The following is a 22,173-nucleotide window of genomic DNA, read 5'->3' on the forward strand; positions in this document are numbered from 1 at the left end:
CCAACCTGGCTGATGGTGTGATTCTGTTTCTCCACCAGATCCAAGATCTAAATTTCAAACCCAGTTATTAAAAGCTTAAACCCCAGTTATTAAAATTTTATCGATAAACGTTCACTATAACATCAACAACTTTCCTGACTATTGCACTCCTTTTGCTAGTGTAACTCAGATGTATAATACTTGTCAAAATGCAGGATGCCCAGTTTTTAGATTGGAAAAAATGCAGCCGTGCAGATCCAGACTGCGTAAGTCTCACAAGCAGTAACATTGTGCATAAGAGGACCAGGTGTAATAACATTGTGTACTGGTGTCATTAGCATAGTCACACAACCTACTAGGCTGCATCCATACAATTTGCTCAGACGGTGCATTTACTTTCCCCAAACGCTTCATAACTTACAGGAAACTAAACCAGAATGCAAGGAATTATGCAGGAGAAACCTGAAAAGTCACTTGCTAACAGCCTAATACATGATCAGCATTTCCAGTTTCTGCTTATTTATTCTCCATCTCAAACAATGGATTCTGCAGGCAGTTGGCTACTGCACAACCACTGGACTTGGAAGCTTTTTGTTAGCTCATTACTGCTCAGCACCTGTCCATGTGCAGATCTTAGTTTTGATTCTTTATACTCTCAGCTCCTACTTAAACCCAACTGAGTTGGACTTGATGATCCTTGGGGTCTCTTCCAACCTTAGTTACTGTGTTACTGTGTTACTGTGTGTGAGATTGAAGGATCACTTCCAGATCTAGGTCCCAAACCGAAAAACAAGGGGGTGAGGGGTGGCCCCTCACACCCAACTGCAGGATGCATTCCCTCATGCATGTTAACAGCACCAGAGAGGGAGGCACAGGGGTTAATGCAAAATCGGGGACCACAACTAGGCCTTTCCCTAGTCAGGACCTGCAAGACTAGAAAGGAATGCCTACTTTCCTCCAGAGGCAGCAGAGGGTTGCATCATCCATCTTACACTACTGAGGGGCTGTTACAGCCTTTCCATGAAAAGTCTGCATTTCTCAAATACACTTGAAGGCTCAAGAAGACCTAAATCAGCCAAACTGTCCCACTTTCTTCCTCAGTACTTAGTTAAGAAATTATTATGTAAAAAAATGGGCACCATTCAAGCTTTAAAAATAAATCTGAGGCAAATCCTTTCCAGCTGTTTGAAAAAGCAGCAATAGGTCTCTGTCCTTAGGAGATGACTCCTGCTTTGGAAGACAAGACTGGCTGGAGGTGACAGAATTTGCAACTTAGGAGTCAGAGATTGCATTTCCCACTGTGGTGGGAATGTGTGGCCCCTAATCAGCATTTGGCTGTCTTGGCTTACGTACATGCACTTCAAAGAGCCAAAACTCATCACTGAGCATTCTAGGATAACAGAATAATGGTGGTTGGAAGGAGCCTCTGCACATTATCTAGTCACACCCCCCTTGCCAGAGCAGGTTCACCCAGAGCAGGTTGCACAGGATGGCATTCAGACAGGTTTTGAATGACTCCAGAGAGGAAGATTCTACCATCTCTCTGAGAGCCTGTTCCAATGTTCCACCACCCTCAAAGAAGTTTCTCCTCATGTTTGGATGGAACTTACTATGTTCATGTTTGTGCCTGTTAACTCTTGTCTGGTCACTGGACACCACTAGAAAAAAAAAGCCTGGCCCTATCCTCCTGACACCCTCCCTTTTTAAGCATTTAAAAGCATTGATAAGATTCCCCTCAGTCTTCTCTTCATTAGGCTAAGAAGTCCCAAGTTCTCAAACATTTAAAATTCATGCATCATATCTCAGGTCATCCAAATTCTTTCTGAGATCTACTTTCACTCTATCATGACAGTTGATAGCTACAGGGATTAATACTGAAAAAGATTAAATAAAAATTGTTTTATAAAGATGACTTCCATGTAATTTCATAAGAAATGATTGGCACCTCATGTCCAAGTTTAAATTCTTTTACCATTAACAATGCACCATAAATATTCCTATAAAAGTATTAAGATAACAAAACTTACTTAGAATTGTATAACAGGGAGGCAATTAAAACCTGCCCCAAAGATCTGGGTATTTGAACATCCCACAGATCAAGCACAAAGCAAATATCACAAGCCTCTTTTCCGTTAGTAGTGAAGGTTACACAAAATGGTACTTTAAAAGGTAAGAAGAATCTATTTGTTTAACTCCTCCTTTGCATGCAACAATTGTGGACAGCAGGAGCAGGGAGGTCATTCTGCCCCTGTATTCAGTACTGGTCAGGCCACACCTTGAGTACTGTGTCCAGTTCTGGGCCCCCCAGTTTAGGAAAGATGTTGACTTGCTGGAACATGTCCAGAGAAGGGCAACCAAAGCTGATGAGGGGTCTGGGGCACAGCCCTGTGAGGAGAGACTGAGGGAGCTGGGGTTGTTTAGCCTGGAGAAGGGGAGGTTCAGGGGAGACCTTATTGATGTCTACAGCTAACTGAAGGGAGGTTGTAGCCAGGTGGGGGTTGGTCTCTTCTCCCAGGCAACCAGCACCAGAACAAGAGGACACAAGCTCAAGCTGCACCAGGGGAGGTTTAGGCTGGATGTTAGGAAGAAGTTCTTCACAGAGTGATTGCCCATTGGAATGGGCTGCCCAGGGAGGTGGTGGAGTCACCATCACTGGAGGTGTTTAGGAAGAGACTGGATGAGGCGCTTGGTGCTATGGTTTAGTTGATTAGCTAGTGTTGGATGCTAGGTTGGACTTGATCTCAGAGGTCTTTTCCAACCTGGCTAATTCTAATTCTTTAGCAAACTCATACAGTAAAAAATGCAGCTTGCATACAAATAGCTAAGTCCTGTGATTTCTAGACTTGTGTGACCCTAACACTCTGCCTAACCATGGGAAACAACATACTGGTTAATTTTACACAGACTGGAGTCATGCCCAGTCATGACCTACTCTGCTCAGCAGCTCAGAAAATGGCACATACTTTTTTGCCTAGTTATAGACAAAGAAACCAGCACTATTAATGGAATTGTGAGAAAACAAATAATGACTAAAACCAAACAAACCAACCCCAAACCCAAACTCCAAGAAAACAACAAGCAACACAAAGTCTTTCTAGGAATGTATTTCAACAGGTAATGAAAACAGAAGAAAATAGAGCACAGTACAATCATGCTAGGTGACATGTATGTAGGCTTCAATCAAAACAAATTTTTTTAAATAATTTTTTTTTTAAAGTTTGAGGACTAAGATATTGAATTACAGATTACCCCCAAAGCTTGCCCTCACCCCTAAACAGCCGAAACTACCTTTATCAAAATATACCCATAGATACATTGAATACAAGCTATATTAGGCTACTTTGGTGAACAAATTAGCTAGGATGTTTTGATCATTACACCACAATTCTATTCAGATAATCCCCAGATTAGTAGTTTTCTGACATTTAGAATAGTGTTCAAGACAGTAGAACAGAAAATTATCTCAGTAAAAGACAGTATCTCTAAAAATCTATGATTTTCAAATGAAACATCATACCTTAACAGATTAACATACATTCCTTTCTTTAAAGTAATATAGATTGTAAAAACATATAATAATGTTTATGTATTAACTATATTAATAACAAGCTTTAGATTCCAGGAACAGTACTTACTAAAGATTCATTCTTTTAATAATACACAGCTTAAGTTAATTTTATCCCCAGTGTTCAAAGTACTCAGTACTTGTCATACACATGTAAATTTTTCTCCATGAATATATTTATTTTCATGCATCTTCCAGGTAGATATCCTCTGTCCATTGGTTTCTTACAGGATAGGCATAAACAAATTGTTGGAAAAAATGCCTCCTTTATGCTTTTTCATTTTTTTTTTTTTTTTTTTTCCTCTCTCATTTTTCCCTTTTTTTATTTTTCTTTTTTTTTTTCTTTTTCTCCTTTCTCCCACCCCCCCACCCCTTCCTTTTAAATCAGAGATCCATGTTGCTTCCCCCACCTCCCAAATGCGGAATCCCAAATAACTTATGGTAAAAATACAAATTCTGTTTTGGAAGAAAACATACAAAATATACACCGCGTAGTGCGTGCACCTAAATATCTTGATTGTCAAGTAGTGCAAGGTTCCATTTTGACATATACACATTTGGGGTGGGGGGAGGTTAGAGACTAGAGTTTGTTTCACTGATCTTTGCTGATCCCATTTTTTGCCATCTTTGGTAGTCTTTGTCCCTTTGTGTAAGCATGGTACCAGAAGTGGAGAAACAAGACTAAGAACACAGAGCCATATAGCCAAATAATGAACATGAAAATTGGATACTGGTATGGGCAATCATCCATGATGTAGATTTGTCCTATATGAACTGTAATCATAACAAACTGGACCTAGAGGGAAAAAGCAAAGGAAAAAAAAATTAAATAAATTACAAGCTTACTACTTAAGTTTAAACAGATTAAGCATGACTTGCGTACCAGAGAAATGGAAAGCGGGGAGTGGGTGAGAAGGGAGCTTTTTGAAAGGACCATGATGCACCTTTAGAGCCCCTCTCCTAAAATATTACTCCACTGAAAAACATTTTCACAGAGTAAAGAAAGAGAAGTGCTGGGACAAACTGAATTACAAGTAGCACTGAGAAAACCCTACTAGGAGAACAGAAGTCTGCCCCGACCAGAAGAAAGAAGGAAGCAGATAGCATTTGATCAGTGACAAACCAACCAACCAGGCAACCATTATAGCACTGGTGAATGTGAATTCCCACTTTCCCCACATAGTAGCATATCACACAAAGTTCCACAGGATCCAAAAAAACATCATTTAGTGGAAAGGAAATTCCATATGAATTGCAAGTTAATAATACACTGGCAGAATCTCAAAGACAAAAAGAGCCAAGTAACTTATGAAATTTCAAGCTATTAACACCAGACTCGGTGCAAGCAGATAGCCATGGCTTCTTCTTCCTGCTCCTTTCTTCTTCCACCATGATACTTGCTCAGGCCAAACAAATTCTTTAGTCAGAAGCTAAATTTTCAAAATTTAGCTAATTAAAAAAGTCAGGCCTGAAAAAGCACCCAGAGCAGTTTCCTTTGGAAAGTGATCCAAGAGTGGTAAAACATTTGATATAATTACTGCAACAGTGTTTTGCAAGTCTTTGAGTTAGAGAGGTAAATTCTCTAAACATAAACATTTTCTACGAAAGAATGCATGTGAAATTATAGAGAATGTCTTCCTTTTCCCTTTTCTCACTCTCACATACGTATTCTGTACATTAATTATGTTTTCTTGCTGTAAACTTAGGTTCTAATAGTTTTTATACAGGCAATGAGTTTCATAAATATATTTAGAAAGTACTCCATAACTGAAAGGCTTCTTGAGTCTGAATCTGTGATTACAGCAAACACTGAAGTCAGCAGATTTAAATATATTAAGAAAAAAACCCAAACTTAAATATCTAAAAACCCCTTTTGTTCTACTCAATTAAAACACGAGTAAAACTTATTCCAACTCTAAGCTACACACATGAACAAAGAAGTGCAAATGCATTAATTAATCTGTGTCAATCACAGTCAGCTTTCTCACAGTTGTTTATGTCAAAGAGAAAACTACTCACAAGTTGTATCGTTGTCATGTATTTTTTCCACCACAAATATTTATGATAGGCTGGGCCCAAAGAACAGATTCCATAATAAGTGTACATGATGACGTGGACAATACAGTTCAGCAAAGCATGAAATGTCCCCAAACCACCTGCAGAAAAACATAATAGAGTAGTATTATTCCATCAGCCCACCTCAGGTCCTAGTAGTTTGTTTTGAGTTGGGGGTAGAAAAAACACATATCACAAAAAATTGCTGAACATGTTTTGGTTTTTTTTTTTAATTTAATCTGAATTTGGTTAACACCAGTTCTGACAGATCACCTCAGTTTCCCTTCTCCAAAAGAATTTATCTAGGCATTTTCAAAACAGTAATAAAACATCATTAATCTAATTATCTGTAAAAGGGTTTAGTGATTTTTTTTTTTTTGTTATTTGGGTTAATTTTTAAAATATTTGTAATAAAAACATATACATGATGGAGGCAGAGAAAATTTAGTAGAAACAGTGTTCTTCATGTTTTACATCTCATTTCTAGATACGATGATGAAATTTGCAAAGCTCTGGAGGATAAGTAACAATGTACTCCTCAACACAGATTTCTGTATGCCAAGGGAAAGAATCACAGTTTCAGGCTGCTCCGAGTTTTTCGAAACATGACCTGTGTGAGGGTACTGCAAATCCATCATAGAACAGAATAGAACAAAACCAGATTGGAAGAGACCTTCAAGATCATCGTGTCCAACCTATCATCCAACACCACCTAATCAACTAAACCATGGAACCAAGCATCCTGTCAAGCCTCGCCCTGAACACCCCCAGCGACGGCGACCCCACCACCTCCTCAGGCAGCCCATTCCAGTGGGCAATCACTCTCTCTGTGTAAAACTTCCTCCTAACCTCCAGCCTAAACTTCCCCTGACGCAGCCTGAGACTGTGTCCTCTTGTTCTGGTACTGGCTGCCTGGGAGAAGAGACCAACCTCTGCCTCACTACAACCTCCCTTCAGGTAGCTGTAGAGAGCAATAAGGTCACCCCTGAGTCTCCTCCTCTCCAGGCTAAGCAGCCCCAGCTCCCTCAGTCTCTCCTCATAGGGCTTGTGCTCCAAGCCCCTCACCAACCTTGTTGCCCTTCTCTGGACATGCTCCAGCAAGTCAACCTCCTTCCTAAACTGAGGGGCCCAGAACTGGACACAGTACTCGAGGTGTGGCCTAACCAGTGCAGTGTACAGGGGCAGAATGACCTCCCTGCTCCTGCTGGCCACACTGTTCCTGATGCAGGCCAGGATGCCATTGGCCTTCCTGGCTGCCTGGGCATCCATCCTGAAAGCATACTTACAGAGAAAAGACAATACAAGGCCAAGTAGACTCATGTGGGGAAAACTCATGACTGAAACTGGTGAGATGAGAACATTTCACAAAGCAAAGAAATACTTCCTTTTCCATTGGATCAACTATGAAGTCAGATGATCCTGGTCAAAGCAGTTTTATTTCAATGAATACAAGCAATTTTAGGTAAAAATTGTTCAAAAAGTAGCAGACAGCCAAATATTTTTAGAGGAATAGGAACAAGGAAATATGGAGCATCACCAATGCAACAAGCTGACACAAAAATGAGAAGGGGAACAAAAAAAAACCCAAGAAGCCAATTTTCCACTCAGCTTCATTCAAGTTAAAAATAAAGCATATTTTGTGAGATTAGTAGTTCACACTAATCTTACCGCTTGATAGGTCACAGCTATCCAACTGTGGCAGAAAACTTTCTTTGAAACGCAGCTCTTAGTATTTTTTAAAAATACTGTGTGTGTGTACTTAGTGATCAAATGTACATAATGTTTTTGGCTTGCACAGTCAATATTCAGAAGAAAAAATAAATAGTTAAAATGGAGGAAAACCCCCAGCAATCTAATCAACAGTGCAAAAGCATGCTTCAGAAAGCAGCGGCATTTTTTCTCCTGTTCTTATTTTTCCCAAACTGTGTGAAAACTTGAACAATGCTGCTCTTTAGAAGGACAAACAGCAACGAAACTGAATACAAGGTAATCATCATCAGGACTGAAATTCTTGAAAAGAAATGAAGTTCTCAAACACCACAATATTTGGAAATATTAATATAAAAATAAAAAACATGCCAGGGAACATGAGGGGAAAAAAAGCTTATTTGTCAGTAGAAACTCCTAAAAAACATCCCGATGGACTACTCTATGGTTGTGCATTTCTCCACTCTCTGCTTACCAGGCTGTTACCATGGCAAGCAGTATTTGTTAGTGGTGCACACAACGTAACACAGGAAGATGCATGCACAGAGCATGAGAAGAGAAAGCAAAGGTAAGCTCTATGTAGACAAAACCTTTCAATTCAGTAAAAATCAAATAAATTTCTGTAATAAGTAAGGTGCAGAAAACATTTCTGTAGTCTTGTGAAAGCCAAAGTATTAGCTGTAAGTGACTCCCAATCATGCTATTTCCCAATTATGCTATCTAAACCCAGTAAAAATAACTGAAACAAAGCTGGAATAACTGGAAGGAAGAGAAGGGAAAGAAAAGAAAGAAAGAAAGAGATAGAAAAAGAAAGAAAGAGATAGAAAAAGAAAGAAAGAGAGAAAGAGAAAGAAAGAGAAAGAAAGAGAGAAAGAAATAGAAAAAGAAAGAGAGAGAGAGAAAGAGAGAGAGAGAGAGAGAGAGAAAGAGAGAGAAAGAGAAAGAGAGAGAAAGAGAGAGAAAGAGAACGAGAGAGAGAAAGAGAACGAGAGAGAGAAAGAGAACGAGAGAGAGAAAGAGAACGAGAGAGAGAAAGAGAACGAGAGAGAGAAAGAGAACGAGAGAGAGAGAGAAAGAGAACGAGAGAGAGAAAGAGAACGAGAGAGAGAGAGAAAGAGAACGAGAGAGAGAAAGAACGAGAGAGAAAGAAAGAGAAAGAAAGAGAGAGAAAGAGAGAAAAGAGAAAAGAGAAAAGAGAGAAAAGAAAAGAGAAAAGAGAAAAGAGAGAAAAGAAAAGAGAGAAAAGAAAAGAGAGAAAAGAAAAGAGAGAAAAGAAAAGAGAGAAAAGAAAAGAGAGAAAAGAAAAGAGAGAAAAGAAAAGAGAGAAAAGAAAAGAGAGAAAAGAAAAGAGAGAAAAGAAAAGAGAGAAAAGAAAAGAGAGAAAAGAAAAGAGAGAAAAGAAAAGAGAGAAAAGAGAGAAAAGAAAGAAAGAAAAGAAAGAAAGAAAAGGAAAGGAAAGAGAGAAAAAAACACAACTGGAAAAGAAAATATAGTTCTCCCAATTGAATTTTTACATTTCTGGACTTTGAAGTACTTTCAACAGAGTTATTTATCTCGTGCATCTTCCCCAGCACTTCTGATTTTGAAGTCACATTTCTTTTTCATGCAATAATGCTCTTTGCTTGTATACAGCTCCCTTTCTGCAACTTTCTGCCTTGATACTACACAAAATATTGTCAAATAGAAAAAATAGTATTGCCTACCCATTTAAATAATTACGATGATCTAAGATGTTCCATGAAATACTGCAAATGAAATTTGAAAACATTCATACTTGCAAGATTTTTAATTGTTTATTTTTGTCTAGCAAAGTTAAGGTTTTAATACTAGAAATTAATAAAGTAGAGGTGTACAACTTAAACTCTCTCCCCACTACCTGCAGCAAATTTGACTCCAAACCACCAGGTCCATGGCATGATGGAATGATGAAAGACATGCAGGAACGTAACTTGGTTGTTTTTCTTACGCAGCACAAAAAATATCTGAAACAGATTTTTAATGAACAGCATGTTACAGGAGATAATCAAACCCATCATGCTTTCAGAAAACTGTATGCATTAGTGCTGTTACTCACTGCTATAAATTTTTAAATTCTGCACAGCTGCAACCTTGAGAGAAGGGGAACTCAGGTTTAGGGTATGTAGACTAGTTTTCAAAGAGAAAAATTGAACATGTAAGTAAAAATCCACCTGTGGAGTATAAAAGGCAGGGGCAAGCTTTGAAAGCAAACATCCCACAGTGATCACATGTGCAACAAACAGTGTAAAGTGGATTTGCTTGGATTGAGTTGTAACTAAAAGTACCAGATTTTAAGTCTCCAGAACTACTAATGCAAGGCTATTTGAGAAAATTAACCAAAGAACTTGCACTTCAGAGAACTAGCACTTTATTATGAACACTGACTTACCTACCCATGGGAAAAAAGGCAAAATTGACAGAATATATGTAGGGATTCTAAATCAATACTGATGGGCCACATTTTCAAGGAAGGACTTTAAAGGAAGTGTAAGGCAAGAGAAAGTAAGAAAGCTGTGTAAGGAAAAGTCAGGCCATGCAAAGGTAATATCAGCTGACAAGCAAATGAACACAGAAAAAAGGAAGTCTGATGTGCCAGGAAAAACATTTGGAAACAGCTGACTTCAAAACAGTTAAGAAAAAAATAATTGTATAAAAATAACCCAAAAATGCTGATGAGAAACAGGCACCTGATGGGGTGGATTGAAAGGAAAGATTTTTTTTTTTAATAAATTTTCAGGCCCAGGACTAATTAAAGAAAGCAGTCTGCCCTGTGGGCAGTAAAGTTAAATAGAGGACTAAACATGTCAAGCTTTTCCAGTTTGAGCATTCCTGGCTCTTCCATGACCATTCCATCTGTCTCAGTCAGTAAGATCTTCCAGTGTTGAATCATGAGTATTTGCAGATGAAGGTTAGACGGCTAAACTTTGCTCAAAGGATGCAAGGTGCTTTAACTGCTCATGAGTCAGCTCCTGAATCACAACTGTGCCCTGCACAACAGCGGAAATGAAATCATAGGTGATTCCAACCTTCAGATACTGGCTTGCAAATAGCTAAGCCAACTCTACAAGGAGTTGATCTCTGGAAGAGGGTAAGGCAGATGGCTGCTGGTGATGAGGTCTGCATTCCGCTTCAGTGCGTTGCTGCTCAGGCAATGTTTGCACTGGATTAGAGTGCTAGCCAGCCTGGTATCAACCACAACTATAGTCATGACCCCCAAGGCATACAGAGGAATTTCGAGCAGGGAGGCGTGCTGATGCAGATATTCAGTGTGAAAGATAAAATCTGAAGATGACATCAGAAAATGATTCAGCATGATCAACACTGTTTTTTATCTGCAGTGTTGCAACAAGCATTACCACAGCACAACAGGTTAGCATATTCAGCTGTTAAACAGACAAGTTACCAGGGCTTCCCAAATTTTTAAATACTTTTCCTGATAATCAGGGAAATGACAGTGTAATAGCACAATAGATGAGAAGAGACAATAAGATGTTCCAATAATTGAAGATTGGAGGGCTAAATAAAAAGCAATTTATAACCCCAGCTCCCCAACAGATCACTCTGCTATGAAAAGGTGACATCACTACTTTATTTTAATTAGGCTACAAATACTTACAGTGTCTAATAATTCAATGAATTTGGAAAAGTAGTAAAGCCAACAAGTTCGTACCATCTGCAAGAGTTCAAAACAGAAACTGTCAGATCATAACAGCCATAAATTAAACTAAGCAGGTGCAGTAAAAATAAGCAACTATATAATGGAAAGCATTGGAGCAAGTAAGTGGTGTCACAAGGTTGACATAAATATTTAGATGTACTGTTTGGTTGTTTTTTCTTTAAAAACACAAAAGCATTTTTTAATCCTGAAGGAATTTTAAAACCAAGAAGAACAAGCCAACAAATACATTGCCTCTTTATTTCTCCCAAACAATCAGCCCCTCCAGTTATCTCACATGCTCTACATTATGCAAGAGGGCATTTCCATTTAGTGCAGTCCACTTTACAACAGTACATTTGGTTATTCAAAAAGCATTTCTAAAAATAAAGTCAGTGTAGCGTAACAATTCAGTTTTGGTTTTGACAACTTACTCTTAAAGCTGTAGGTGACCTGGAGTAGTCAACAATATCACAACGGAATGAGTACCCTGTGGCCCAACCCGACATAAGAAACTAGAGAACAGAAAAGAAAAAGGGCAGAGATTGACTTAATGTCTTTTGAAAAATTCATTAATTTTTGATTGCTTTTGCAATCACAATACAGGAGGGGAATATAACACTAGAACCTTGTTGAATCAGCAACCTTGCTAATCCTCTAATTCTGTGAGCTAGCTATTATAAAATCACTTACTGTTGCTGATTAACAAATTTCTAATTCCACATCTATAGCCAAGAACTTTCTCCCTATACCTATTATTTTACCACTACTAACTGAAGAGAAGCAGCCATATCTCAAAACAAGTGCTATAAAAGCAGCTTACTCTGGCCACAAAATCAAAGCAAACATTTGGAAGCTTTTTGAAAACAGCTATCGCAACCAACCATCTCACTATTGAAAAGAAACCAGCACAGCATCTCAACAGTGAAAGAAAATCAGAGCAACAGAAAGATGTGGCTTAAATTATGGCTTATTATTAGTCAAGGAATTATCCAATATGAATATATTTTTAATATAATAATGTCTAAAATTTTGCATGAACTGCATGATTCCGTTGGCCTGTCACCAATATGAGTGATGAGAGTCAAGGGTTTTACAGTCAAGAGCACATGCAATAACTGTCTACAACAAATACAACTTAATCTTTCCTTTTGGAATATATATTAAAGCTTGGGCAAGAGCAACACTGTTAATATTATACTTGGCTCATTCTCCTGGCAGCTACAAAGACTACTGTATATCTGTTTATAAAGTGCTTCTCATCCTCTGATCATCACCATCCATTCATGCACAATAGGAGGTTTAACTCTCTTAAGAAATGGAGGGTTGTAGTTAGTTTAACCTCACAAAGAAGATGAGATCTGAAACATCACCAAGACAGTACAGTACTAAATGACCCACCAAATGGCTTGGTTCCAAAGGGCCAAGGAATCAACTTTTTGTTTAGCATCAGACAAAAGCAGAAATTACATCTGTTATACTCTACCCATGCATCCTTTCATAAAACTGTAACACGAAAGTCTTGACAGATGACTAATTGAATACTGATTCGTGTCAGACACTAACAGAGATGTTTTTTCCTTGTTATAACCAAAACCAAACTTGCCACCAAGTCACAAAAGGAAGTTTTGATGGCTTTTAAAAACAAAATCTAAACAGGTAATGCATGCATCTTGCCCACCACTCTCCACACAACAGTCACGACGTAAAGTAGCTGCTACACTGGCTTTAGAGTGCTGTTGAAAGAAATGTCAGGTCGCTCATTGTGATGAGCAAACTGATGCACATTGAGCAGAAAGGTATCCTGCCAGTTGGAGAACTTTTCATTGCCAGTTTGCCAAACCTGAAGTAGATGCATAGCCAGATTTTGAGAAGGGTCATTATTAGTATAGTGATAGCAAATGGCTAAGGCTATTGTTCACACAAAGCTGTTGTTAAATAATTACCCTTTTTAAAACCAACTTTAAAAAAAACCAAACAAAAAACAAACCAACAAATCCCACAATAACAAACCAAACCAACTACCCCCTCCCAAAAGTCAGGAAGTAGCTTACTTTCAGTTTAAGGTTCTGAATTAGAGCTTCTATTTAGCCTACATCATTCATGGTTAAAGATTTTTAAGTTAGTTGATCCATGATGCTATACAACTCATCAGGCTTCACAGTCCTAAACTGTAATATTTACTTGAGCTATAAACTCAATCAAAATCTTAACATGCCCTTCAAAAGAAAAGGCATTTGTTAGTTTGGGGCTGGTGCAGAAAATCAGTGGCAAAGATTATTATAGTTTGCATTTGGGCAGGTTTTTTTTGTTTGTGTTTTGCTTGTTTGTTTTTTTATTTAAAGGATTAAGATATTCAAATCAGATTTTGTTAACTTCTGTTATTTAAAAGGTACATCTAAATAAAGATTATTGCATAGTAAACATACTCTACACAGTGTTTGAAACATTAGTGCTGAGCATTATTGAATAGAATAGGTTGGAAAAGACCTTTGAGATCATCAAGTCCAACCTATCATCCAACACCATCTAATCAACTAAACCAGGGCACCAAGTGCTCCATCCAGTCTCTTCCTAAACACCTCCAGTGATGGTGACTCTACCACCTCCCTGGGCAGAAATAATTACAACAGACTAATAAAAATACATAACCTGCTTTACCTGCAGTTACAGTCCAGGGAAATTAAATAAGTTATGAGAATTTTCAATTTTTAAAATGTTATATAATAACACATAAAATAGTTTACAATCTTTTTTTTCCAGGTATGACTTACTCCCATTTTTCAAGTATCACCTCAGTAATTTAGCATACTGCTTAGAGGAATAGAATTACAACAGACAGAATAATAGGGTGTTTTTGAGAGCTGTAGAGTAGGAATTTTAATAAATGTATTCATATAAGTTAGCAGTTAGACACACAAAATACATAGATACATTACAAGTAAAAGTAGTACTTACTTCATAAGTCATATATAAAGAGAGAGCTACCACACTAAAATTATAAAACACCATTATCTGCCTAAGGTCAAAAGGTTTTTTATTTTCCATGAGTTTGGGTCCCAAAGAAGTGACAAAATAAATGTAGGTTCCAATGATAAAGGTTGTTGGAAAAGGTGAAGACATGAGTGGCCAGCCTTCCAGTCTTGGATCTAGGGGAGGCAGAAAAAAAGGGGGGGAAAAAAAGCTGTAAGATCTTTCACATATTTACTAAATTCTAGAACATCAGCAGAAAGGTACTTAATTCTTAATGGGTTGGGTTTTGCTGTCTTTGATCATGTTTCAGAGTCCATTAACCTCAAATCCATACCACCTGGATAACCCAATCATCTGTAGGATTCAACACTTCTTCATCAGTTCTTTACACAAAATGAAGAGGGGGCACAGAATCAGTCCAGAGTTGTCCTTCACAAAAAGTCTGTATTTTCAGACAAGAACAGGGATCAGAGTGTGGCACAGGAAGGCAATGAGGCCACATTTCCATGAGACTTCATTCTTCTGGAAACACATGAAACTTATTTCATGAATTCAAGTGACAGACAATGAGTAGTCCCACTTTTCAAGATCCTTGAGCTTTATAAGCAGCATGGCATTAGACATAGTAGGTGCAAGGATTTTAAATGTAGAAGACCTTCTGTCCCAATGTCATTTGGCATTTATAGCTTAGTACTTGAGGCTTGTGCCTATTCAGTAGTCCAGACATGTCACCACTTTTACAGTACTCTAAAGCAGACACTTTCATATTACAAGCCTGCAAACAGCAAAAGTGTTGCAAGTTCCTCTCCAGTTATCCCAGACAGAGGTAGTGTCTTTAATTATTGTCTAAATTACTGTTTGTTAAGGTTGTGGGGAGACCTTATTGCAGCCTTTCAGTACATAAGAGGGTCTATAAGAAAGATGGGGACAGTCTTTTTAGAAAGGCCTGTTGCAACAGGACTTGGAATAATGGGTTTAAACTAGAAGGATACATTTAGACTAGATATAAGGAAGAAATTTTTTATGATGAGAGTAGTGAAACACCAGAGCAGGTTGCCCACAGAAGTGGTAGAAGTCCCATCCCTGGTAATATTCAAGATCAGGTTGGATGGCCTATTTTTATAAACTGACTTTTGGAAGATTTGCCTCTGAATGACCCCTAATTTAACTACTGACTCAATAAACTGCCACTTTCATGGTTTACTGCTGTATTTTGCAGGTGAAATTATACCACTGCAATTTTTTGTTGAGAGTTTAATTCACAACCAAATGTCTTAAGCTAGTGATTTTCAACCCACATCATTCAAGCAACATGAGATCCTCTGATGTTGTTCATAGCTATAACAAGTTTTAAAACAGACTGAGGAGGAAATCTCATTACAGTGCTGCTCACACCCTGCAATGCACCCAGTGCTACTGCTCACAGACCAATGACTGAACCACAGCACTAACCATCTGCATGTTGCACTGCAAGTGAATCACCAGCTCTTCAAAACTGATTGCTTTTCCTCCATTAATCCCTTGCACTGGTACTATCAAAACTTTCCCATTGTTTTTTCCAGCTTGACCATGAAGAAACCATGTCCTGCCATTAACAGTATGCTCCAAGATGTCAAATACAAGCACTGCTGGCAGGGAGATGAGGACCTCAAATTTGGAAGTCATAAACACTGCAGCAGAAATGATCCATCACCCAGGTCCATCACAATCCACTTGACCCCATGAGTCATACTGATTAAAATCCCTTCTTACTTGCATGATGTGGTACTAAAGGATATGAGGAATGGTTCTTGAGTATACTGGAAAAGAGATATTAGTAATTTTATTGATTAATCTTAACTATTTCTTAATGTTTTCCCAAGGAATCAGCTAATCCCTGTCACCTACCCACCACAGTGAAGAACATTCAGGAATGACACTGCAACAGATGAGTTTTAACCCCAAACTTGAGATCTTCTTTGTCTTATTTTAGTAAGCATGCAGAACTACAGAACAACCATGTTAAACCAAAATGTGTTTAATAACCTCATACCATCTGCAACAAGAGACCAACATTCTTTTTCAAAACAGAAAGGTGACAGAGTTCATTACTCTGAGGATTAATTTCAAGATACTGTTATTTATCTGGAGCTATATTTAATCCACTTTGCAAAAGAAAAATATAGCAATGCCATGCTCATTGTTTACATTCAGCAGCACAGGAAAAACATACACTGTATACTTAGGCAAGCCAGAAGCTCTAACTGAGGAGCTACTGTCTATGCTTCATTTAGTCTGAAGTTCTATCCATAAACTAGATGAGATTTGCTTTTTCCCTGTTTTTGATATGTGGAAACTAGTCTTTCTTTATAGTTAAAAATTCAATAAAGAAGCTGGGAAGTCTTAGAAACACTTACAGGAAGACAAAGTTACCTTAAGCTGCTAAACAGTACACCTAGAATAGCCACACATTGCTATTCAAAATTAGTGAAAGCTAATAAATTTTAGATTTAAATTACTCACCAGCATCTTTAATCCATTCATCATACAGTAGTACAGCCTTTGATGTCAGATTTCTAAGGGCCATTTTCACTTGATTAAGATTTTATGATGCTGCCTGCAGGAAAACAAACCAAAACAGAATGATGGATTTTTGTAATTAATAAAATAAAGATCAGCAAATTGTTTTGGAAAAGATTTTCTGGAAACAGAATGGAAATAAATATAGAGAGGGCTAACAGAGCACCACATGTGAAACAAAGATCTGGGAGCACTAGCTGACCACATCTCACTATGCTTGAGGCTAATTCATAGCTGAGATGTTGCATGCAGCAATTGGATTGTGTAATCCCTACATATCAAAACAAAGATGTTTCCATCCCATAAGATAATGGCCCATAAGGCATTATCTCAAAAAAACATGTGGTTAACTGCCACAGTGAAGGGGAAAATATAAATAAAGGGTAGCTGATTAAATTCATTGTTATTATCATCTTCACTTGAAGTTCAAGTCACTGATATGTGAACAAGTTCAGCTTGGAAAATTTTATTTTCTGTTGAAAATTTAAATTTTATATCCAAGAAGTATTCCTAAGTTAAGTAGGAAGGAGGAATGGTGACGCTCTGTCTGCATTCTCCTTTCAAATACAATAATTAGTATGTAAATGACTCTCTAATGAATCAACTCTATCCATACCAGGATCATGAAGTGTCACAGTACAGTGGTACTACCATTAACTCACAAAAATTATCCTGCATATCCAGTTTGCATGCAGCACCACCTAAATATGTAAAACTTTTCAAAGAAGTATGCTTACATGAATACTGATTTTTCTTCCAAAATAAAGTACTCATCAGTGCTTCTCTTGCCTCATTCCTCCTAGAAAATATTCATTAAAAATCTCAGCACATCTGAGGGGTGTCTCCCCTATTCCCACACACTGTCTCACTTTACCGTATGATTTCTCTCCACACCCCTGTACAATCTTCACACTGAGTTCACTTTGTTAGTACAGACTGCAGCACGCCTTGATGACCAGCTCCTTTTCTCTGGCTGCCCTTCTGCATCTCCTCCAGGCTAAGCCAGTTACAAGTTTGGAAAGCTAGTCCTGCCCTCATGATAGTAATGCATCTCTCACCTCAGATCTCCCGACTAGCATCTTATGATTTCACTGCCAATTAGTTTTCCTGCTCCAAGCCTGATGAAAATCTTCCTGGAACTCAGACTGCCTAGCTTGAAGTACTAAGTTAAAACCTAATTTAAACAGATAACTTACTGTTTCACAAATCTTGAAAATTCTGTGTGGATGCTGGCTCTAAATGAACAGTCATTTATTATGGTCTTGGGTGTCTTGAGTGACTTTTCCTCCCTCTTATGGAGCAAACTTCTCATCCTGACAATTGCAACCTCATAAGAAAAAAACCCGAACAACTATGCACTGTCAATATCACTTAAATTTTGCATTTGGTGTCAGAAAACTGCTGTCAGTGTTTAAACAGCAAATTCTGTGCCTGCTAGGGACTGGGACCAGACCCAAGCTTTTTATCTGGAACCAGATTATCTCCAATAGATTGTTTCTGCTTGTAGCAGAAAAGCAGCAGATGAAAAGAGTGAATCCTCACGTTCCCAGCCCCTGACATATTGATGGAGAAGCATTTGTCCCACCTCTCCTGACCCCCAGCACTTGCAGTTCTTCTTCCGTTAAAACATTTCACAAGAGTTGAGGCAGCAGAGGCTCTTGACTTTCAAAGTTTCTTTTCTGCTCACAACTGAGGAGGATCCACCTCCACAGCAGTTCAGTTACTATCTTTGAGAGAAAGATGCACCAGTCAGAGAGCAGCCACAGCCTCACCACACAGACATATTGACTGACCAATTACACTGAGTCTAAAGGTGAGCAAAGTACATAAATTAAAACTCATTGTTTTAAGAGCCTGAGTAATGTCTGCAAGACAGTCAAAAGATCTATTTTAAGTCAACTTTTAGATACAACACTACTACTTTACTTCACATGTGATGCATAATTCTACTTATTTCCTTGACCAGCTACCTGATTTTCCTTTGTTAAGCTCATTTTTATGAATTATTGCTTTAGTGTTACTTTTTCAGAATTTTTTCTTTGTTAGCTACCTACAAGAAGGGTTAATGTAAGCATGGAAAATACTAACAGTAGGGAATTTTCTTTTTAAAATAGTGTCTAGGTTGCTGTAAACTCCTGAGATTAGGGAAGTCACACCATAGACTCGTGTCCAAATGCAGGTTATTTTAAAGGACATGTTGGAAGCAACTTACATAAACATTTTTAAAACAAAACAAATAAACAAAGCAAAACCACAGTCACATAAGTTTGGTCTGACTAGCCCAAAAAGTTCTAGGGAACATAGAGGCAGTCCTCCTGAGAAGATGCATTTGGAAAACAAGCAATGAATTCACCTCCAAAACATGTGCAAGGTACTCAGCTCTTAAAAAGAAATAAGCACTATTTTTTTTTCTTTTTTCTTCTTTTTCTTTTAAAATGTCAGTGGAATAATAAACTGCCTCAGTTTGACACAACTAGTTCTGGTAACTGGCTGTAGCCAAATTTTAGCCAGCAATAGCTGGTGTGAGAAACTTCAGGCCCCTGTCTCTGTTACTGCAGCTTGCTGACAATTACTTGTTTTTAAGCTGTAGAAAGAGACACATCCAGCTCACATTTCAGATTGTACAGAAAGCAAGGCTGGCACCCTGAAGGGATGCAGTGAGAGGCAGTGTCTGAGGAGGGATGTAGGTATGTGTAGTCCCTCTGGATGTGAATTTAACGGCAGCAGTGTAGTCATGTGGGTTAAATGGCCTCTCTGCTCTCATCTAGTTTCTTTGTTGTCCTTTATTGGTGTGGCCCTGGGCATCCTGGTTCAGTTGAGGATGCCCCAGCTTACTCCAGAGGGGGTTGGACTAGATGACCTTCAGAGGTCTCTTCCAGCCTTAGTGATGCTATGATTCTGTGACATGAAACTACACTACTATGGCATCCTGGCCTGTATCAGAAATAGTGTGACCAGCAAGAGCAGGGAGGTCATTCTGCCCCTGTACTCAGCACTGCTTAGGCCACACCTTGAGTACTGTGTCCAGGTCTGGGCCCCTCGATTTAAGAAAGATATTGAGACACTTGAATGTGTCCAGTGAAGGGCAATGAGGCTGGTGAGAGGTCTCGAGCACAAGCCCTGTGAGGAGAGGCTGAGGGAGCTGGGGTTGTTTAGCCTGGAGAAGAGGAGGCTCAGAGGAGACATTATTGCCATCTACAACTAACTGAAAGAAGGTTGTGGACAGGTGGGGCCCAGCCTCTTCTCCCTGGCAACGAGCACCAGAACAAGAGGACACAGACTCAAGCTGTGCCAGAGGAGGTTTAGGCTGCATGTTAGGAAGAAGTTCTTCCCAGAAAGAGTGATTGGCCATTGGAATGTGCTGCCAAGGGCGGTGGTGGAGTCACCATCACTGGAGGTGTTCGAAAGAGGATTGGATGTGGCACTTGAAGCCATGGTTTAGTTAGTCATGAGGTGTTGGGTGACAGGTTGGACTGGATGATCTCTCAGGTCTTCTCCAACCTTCCTGATTCTATGATTAAGTAATATTGTGCATCTAGATTCAAGCCAGTTGTATCCAATATAATTTCCAAAGATATCTTTAAACAAATCTGTCTTCACCATTATAAAAATAGGGGTTGTAAGTGAGGCAAAGGACAGAAAGGGTTGTGTTAAAAGAGCAAAGTAATTTTCTGCCCTCTGGTCCCCACTAGCTCAGCAGACAGCTGAAAGAGCCCACTAACTGCAGCTGAGTTAAAGTATACAGCTTGGCAGAATCACCTTCAAGTTGAACTATTACCTTTACCGGAGAGGCAAGGGAAGATCATAACCAAAACAGCCACAACTAAGACATCGAACCATATGAATGCTTTATGATAACAAGTAATATGTATTAAGCTGTTGGAAGTGCTCAGGTTTGACAAGCATGCAAAACTATTAGTGATTCTTGTAATAAGAATTACTGGTATGCCTAAAACATTCCATAATTTTCAATGAGAATAAGAAGTTTCTGACATTCCTTTGCTTAACCCACATGACAGATAGTTGTCATTCTTGAAGCTGGTTTATTCCCCCTACACAGTTTTAAAATACTAAAACAGATCTCAAGATTTCCTTTTAAATAGCAGTTTTACAAGAAGTGTTTTGTGCTCACGGCTTCTGAACAAAAGATGCAAAATGACAGAAACCCAAGTCCATTGACACATACTAATGTAAGGTCTGTCACTTCAGAAAACAAATTCTTGAATTTAAGAATTTGCATTGCAAAGCAAAGCTAATTATTACAAAGATGAGCAAGCTACTTTTTACAGGGACCCCTTAGCAAAAGAACATGACAAAACAGTATAAACTCCAACAGGATAATTTCACCCAAGGCAGCTCCCACAAAAGCTAAGATTCTGGGGCATCCCCCTCTGGCTTGGCAAGCAGGTAATGATGGGGGGGGACCCTCCACCCCACAGAGCTTGATGGAAGATGGGGACAAGCCTGCAGAAAGCATTGACCCACGCAGTTCTGATTTCAAAATGATAGCTTAAGAAATTACACTAATACTGGCTTACATATTCAGGAGCAATTATGAAACTTTCATGTTTCAGAATCACTTGGTATACTGTTGTTAATTCTGCTCTTGAAGTTCAGAAGGTAATTATATCAGGATGCTTCTCAGATGGTATCTTAATCTTTACCTGGGAAATACCAGCTCTGCCCTTCCTATTTCCCAAGGCTGTATGCTTACATAATTGCAGTTATTTTAGCTACGTTACTCCCTTATGCTATATGGCAAACAAATACAAACTGCCTATTACATTAGAAGAATTACTCACCTATATTCTGCAACAGAGTTCTAAACTTTAGCCGGGTGTTGCCTGTTGTTACAGATTTCCCTCAGAGAAATTTCCATGATCTTCCCGTCCTTTATGCCTTGCCTCAACCACCCAACCCACTTTTGCAAAGACTCATCTCACAGGCAAGCTGGATACATCCTACTTAATATTAGGAGGCCTTCTTTGATAATATTGCTTGTAATCACTGTTCCTGTTAGATGACAGTTTTGTCCAAGTGAATGACAGAAGGCAGGCAAGGCAAATCTATGCAATGAGGTAAAGAAATTTCCATGTTTCGAAGTCTTTGAAGTCAGTCCATTTTAAAACATGTAACATAGTCCCTAGAACAGATCAACAATCTTTTCATGTATATTGTAATGCAGACATTGAGAGAAACAGCAGGTTTCAAAATAAGTAAAAATTCCTTTTCAGAAAGCAGACATCCTAAAAATAGGTAGAAAAGGTTTAGAAATCCCATGAGAAGATCTACTTGTACAATTCCTTGTTGGCAGTATTTAATAAGAGACCTAATATTTATCCTGTGTAGTTACCCTTACAGAATTATTTACATGGTACATCCTTATTTAATGCTTTGCTTTTTAAACTAACAACAAATCTGTCCTTCACCCACATAAATAAAGTAGTCTGTAAGCAACAGAAATCATGAAAGCAAATTTCATTTTAACCACCCTTCAGACTGGTTCTATCCCAGACTAATGGATTTCCTATTCTGAGGGTGCATAAAATAATGCTTAATTTGTATTTCCTTCAACAGCTGCCTATAAACTGTTAAAATAACTGATGCTGCAGACTTTCTAGCAAGGCTGAACACTGGTGAGAAGCACCAAAAAACCTCTTCC

The 22,173-nt window shown here is 38.5% G+C and overlaps 1 protein-coding gene across 1 annotated transcript in view; it reads right to left on the reverse strand.

Annotated features, from left to right (window-relative positions):
• Positions 1 to 3,935: 3,935 nt before the first annotated feature.
• The window catches only part of ELOVL7 (ELOVL fatty acid elongase 7), a 32,703-nt gene continuing 14,465 nt past the window's right edge, over positions 3,936 to 22,173 (reverse strand). The window contains exons 2-8 of the mRNA XM_054178248.1: positions 16,455 to 16,548; positions 13,938 to 14,128; positions 11,414 to 11,494; positions 10,941 to 10,997; positions 9,183 to 9,288; positions 5,564 to 5,700; positions 3,936 to 4,340 (exon numbers count right to left, since the gene is read on the reverse strand). Coding sequence (XP_054034223.1) covers positions 4,137 to 4,340; positions 5,564 to 5,700; positions 9,183 to 9,288; positions 10,941 to 10,997; positions 11,414 to 11,494; positions 13,938 to 14,128; positions 16,455 to 16,518 — 840 coding nt within the window. The 5' untranslated portion in view covers positions 16,519 to 16,548 and the 3' untranslated portion in view covers positions 3,936 to 4,136. The remainder of the gene's footprint in view (positions 4,341 to 5,563; positions 5,701 to 9,182; positions 9,289 to 10,940; positions 10,998 to 11,413; positions 11,495 to 13,937; positions 14,129 to 16,454; positions 16,549 to 22,173) is intronic.

The sequence above is a fragment of the Dryobates pubescens genome, chromosome Z, assembly GCF_014839835.1.
Source record: "Dryobates pubescens isolate bDryPub1 chromosome Z, bDryPub1.pri, whole genome shotgun sequence".
In the NCBI taxonomy this organism is placed as follows: Eukaryota; Metazoa; Chordata; class Aves; order Piciformes; family Picidae; genus Dryobates; species Dryobates pubescens.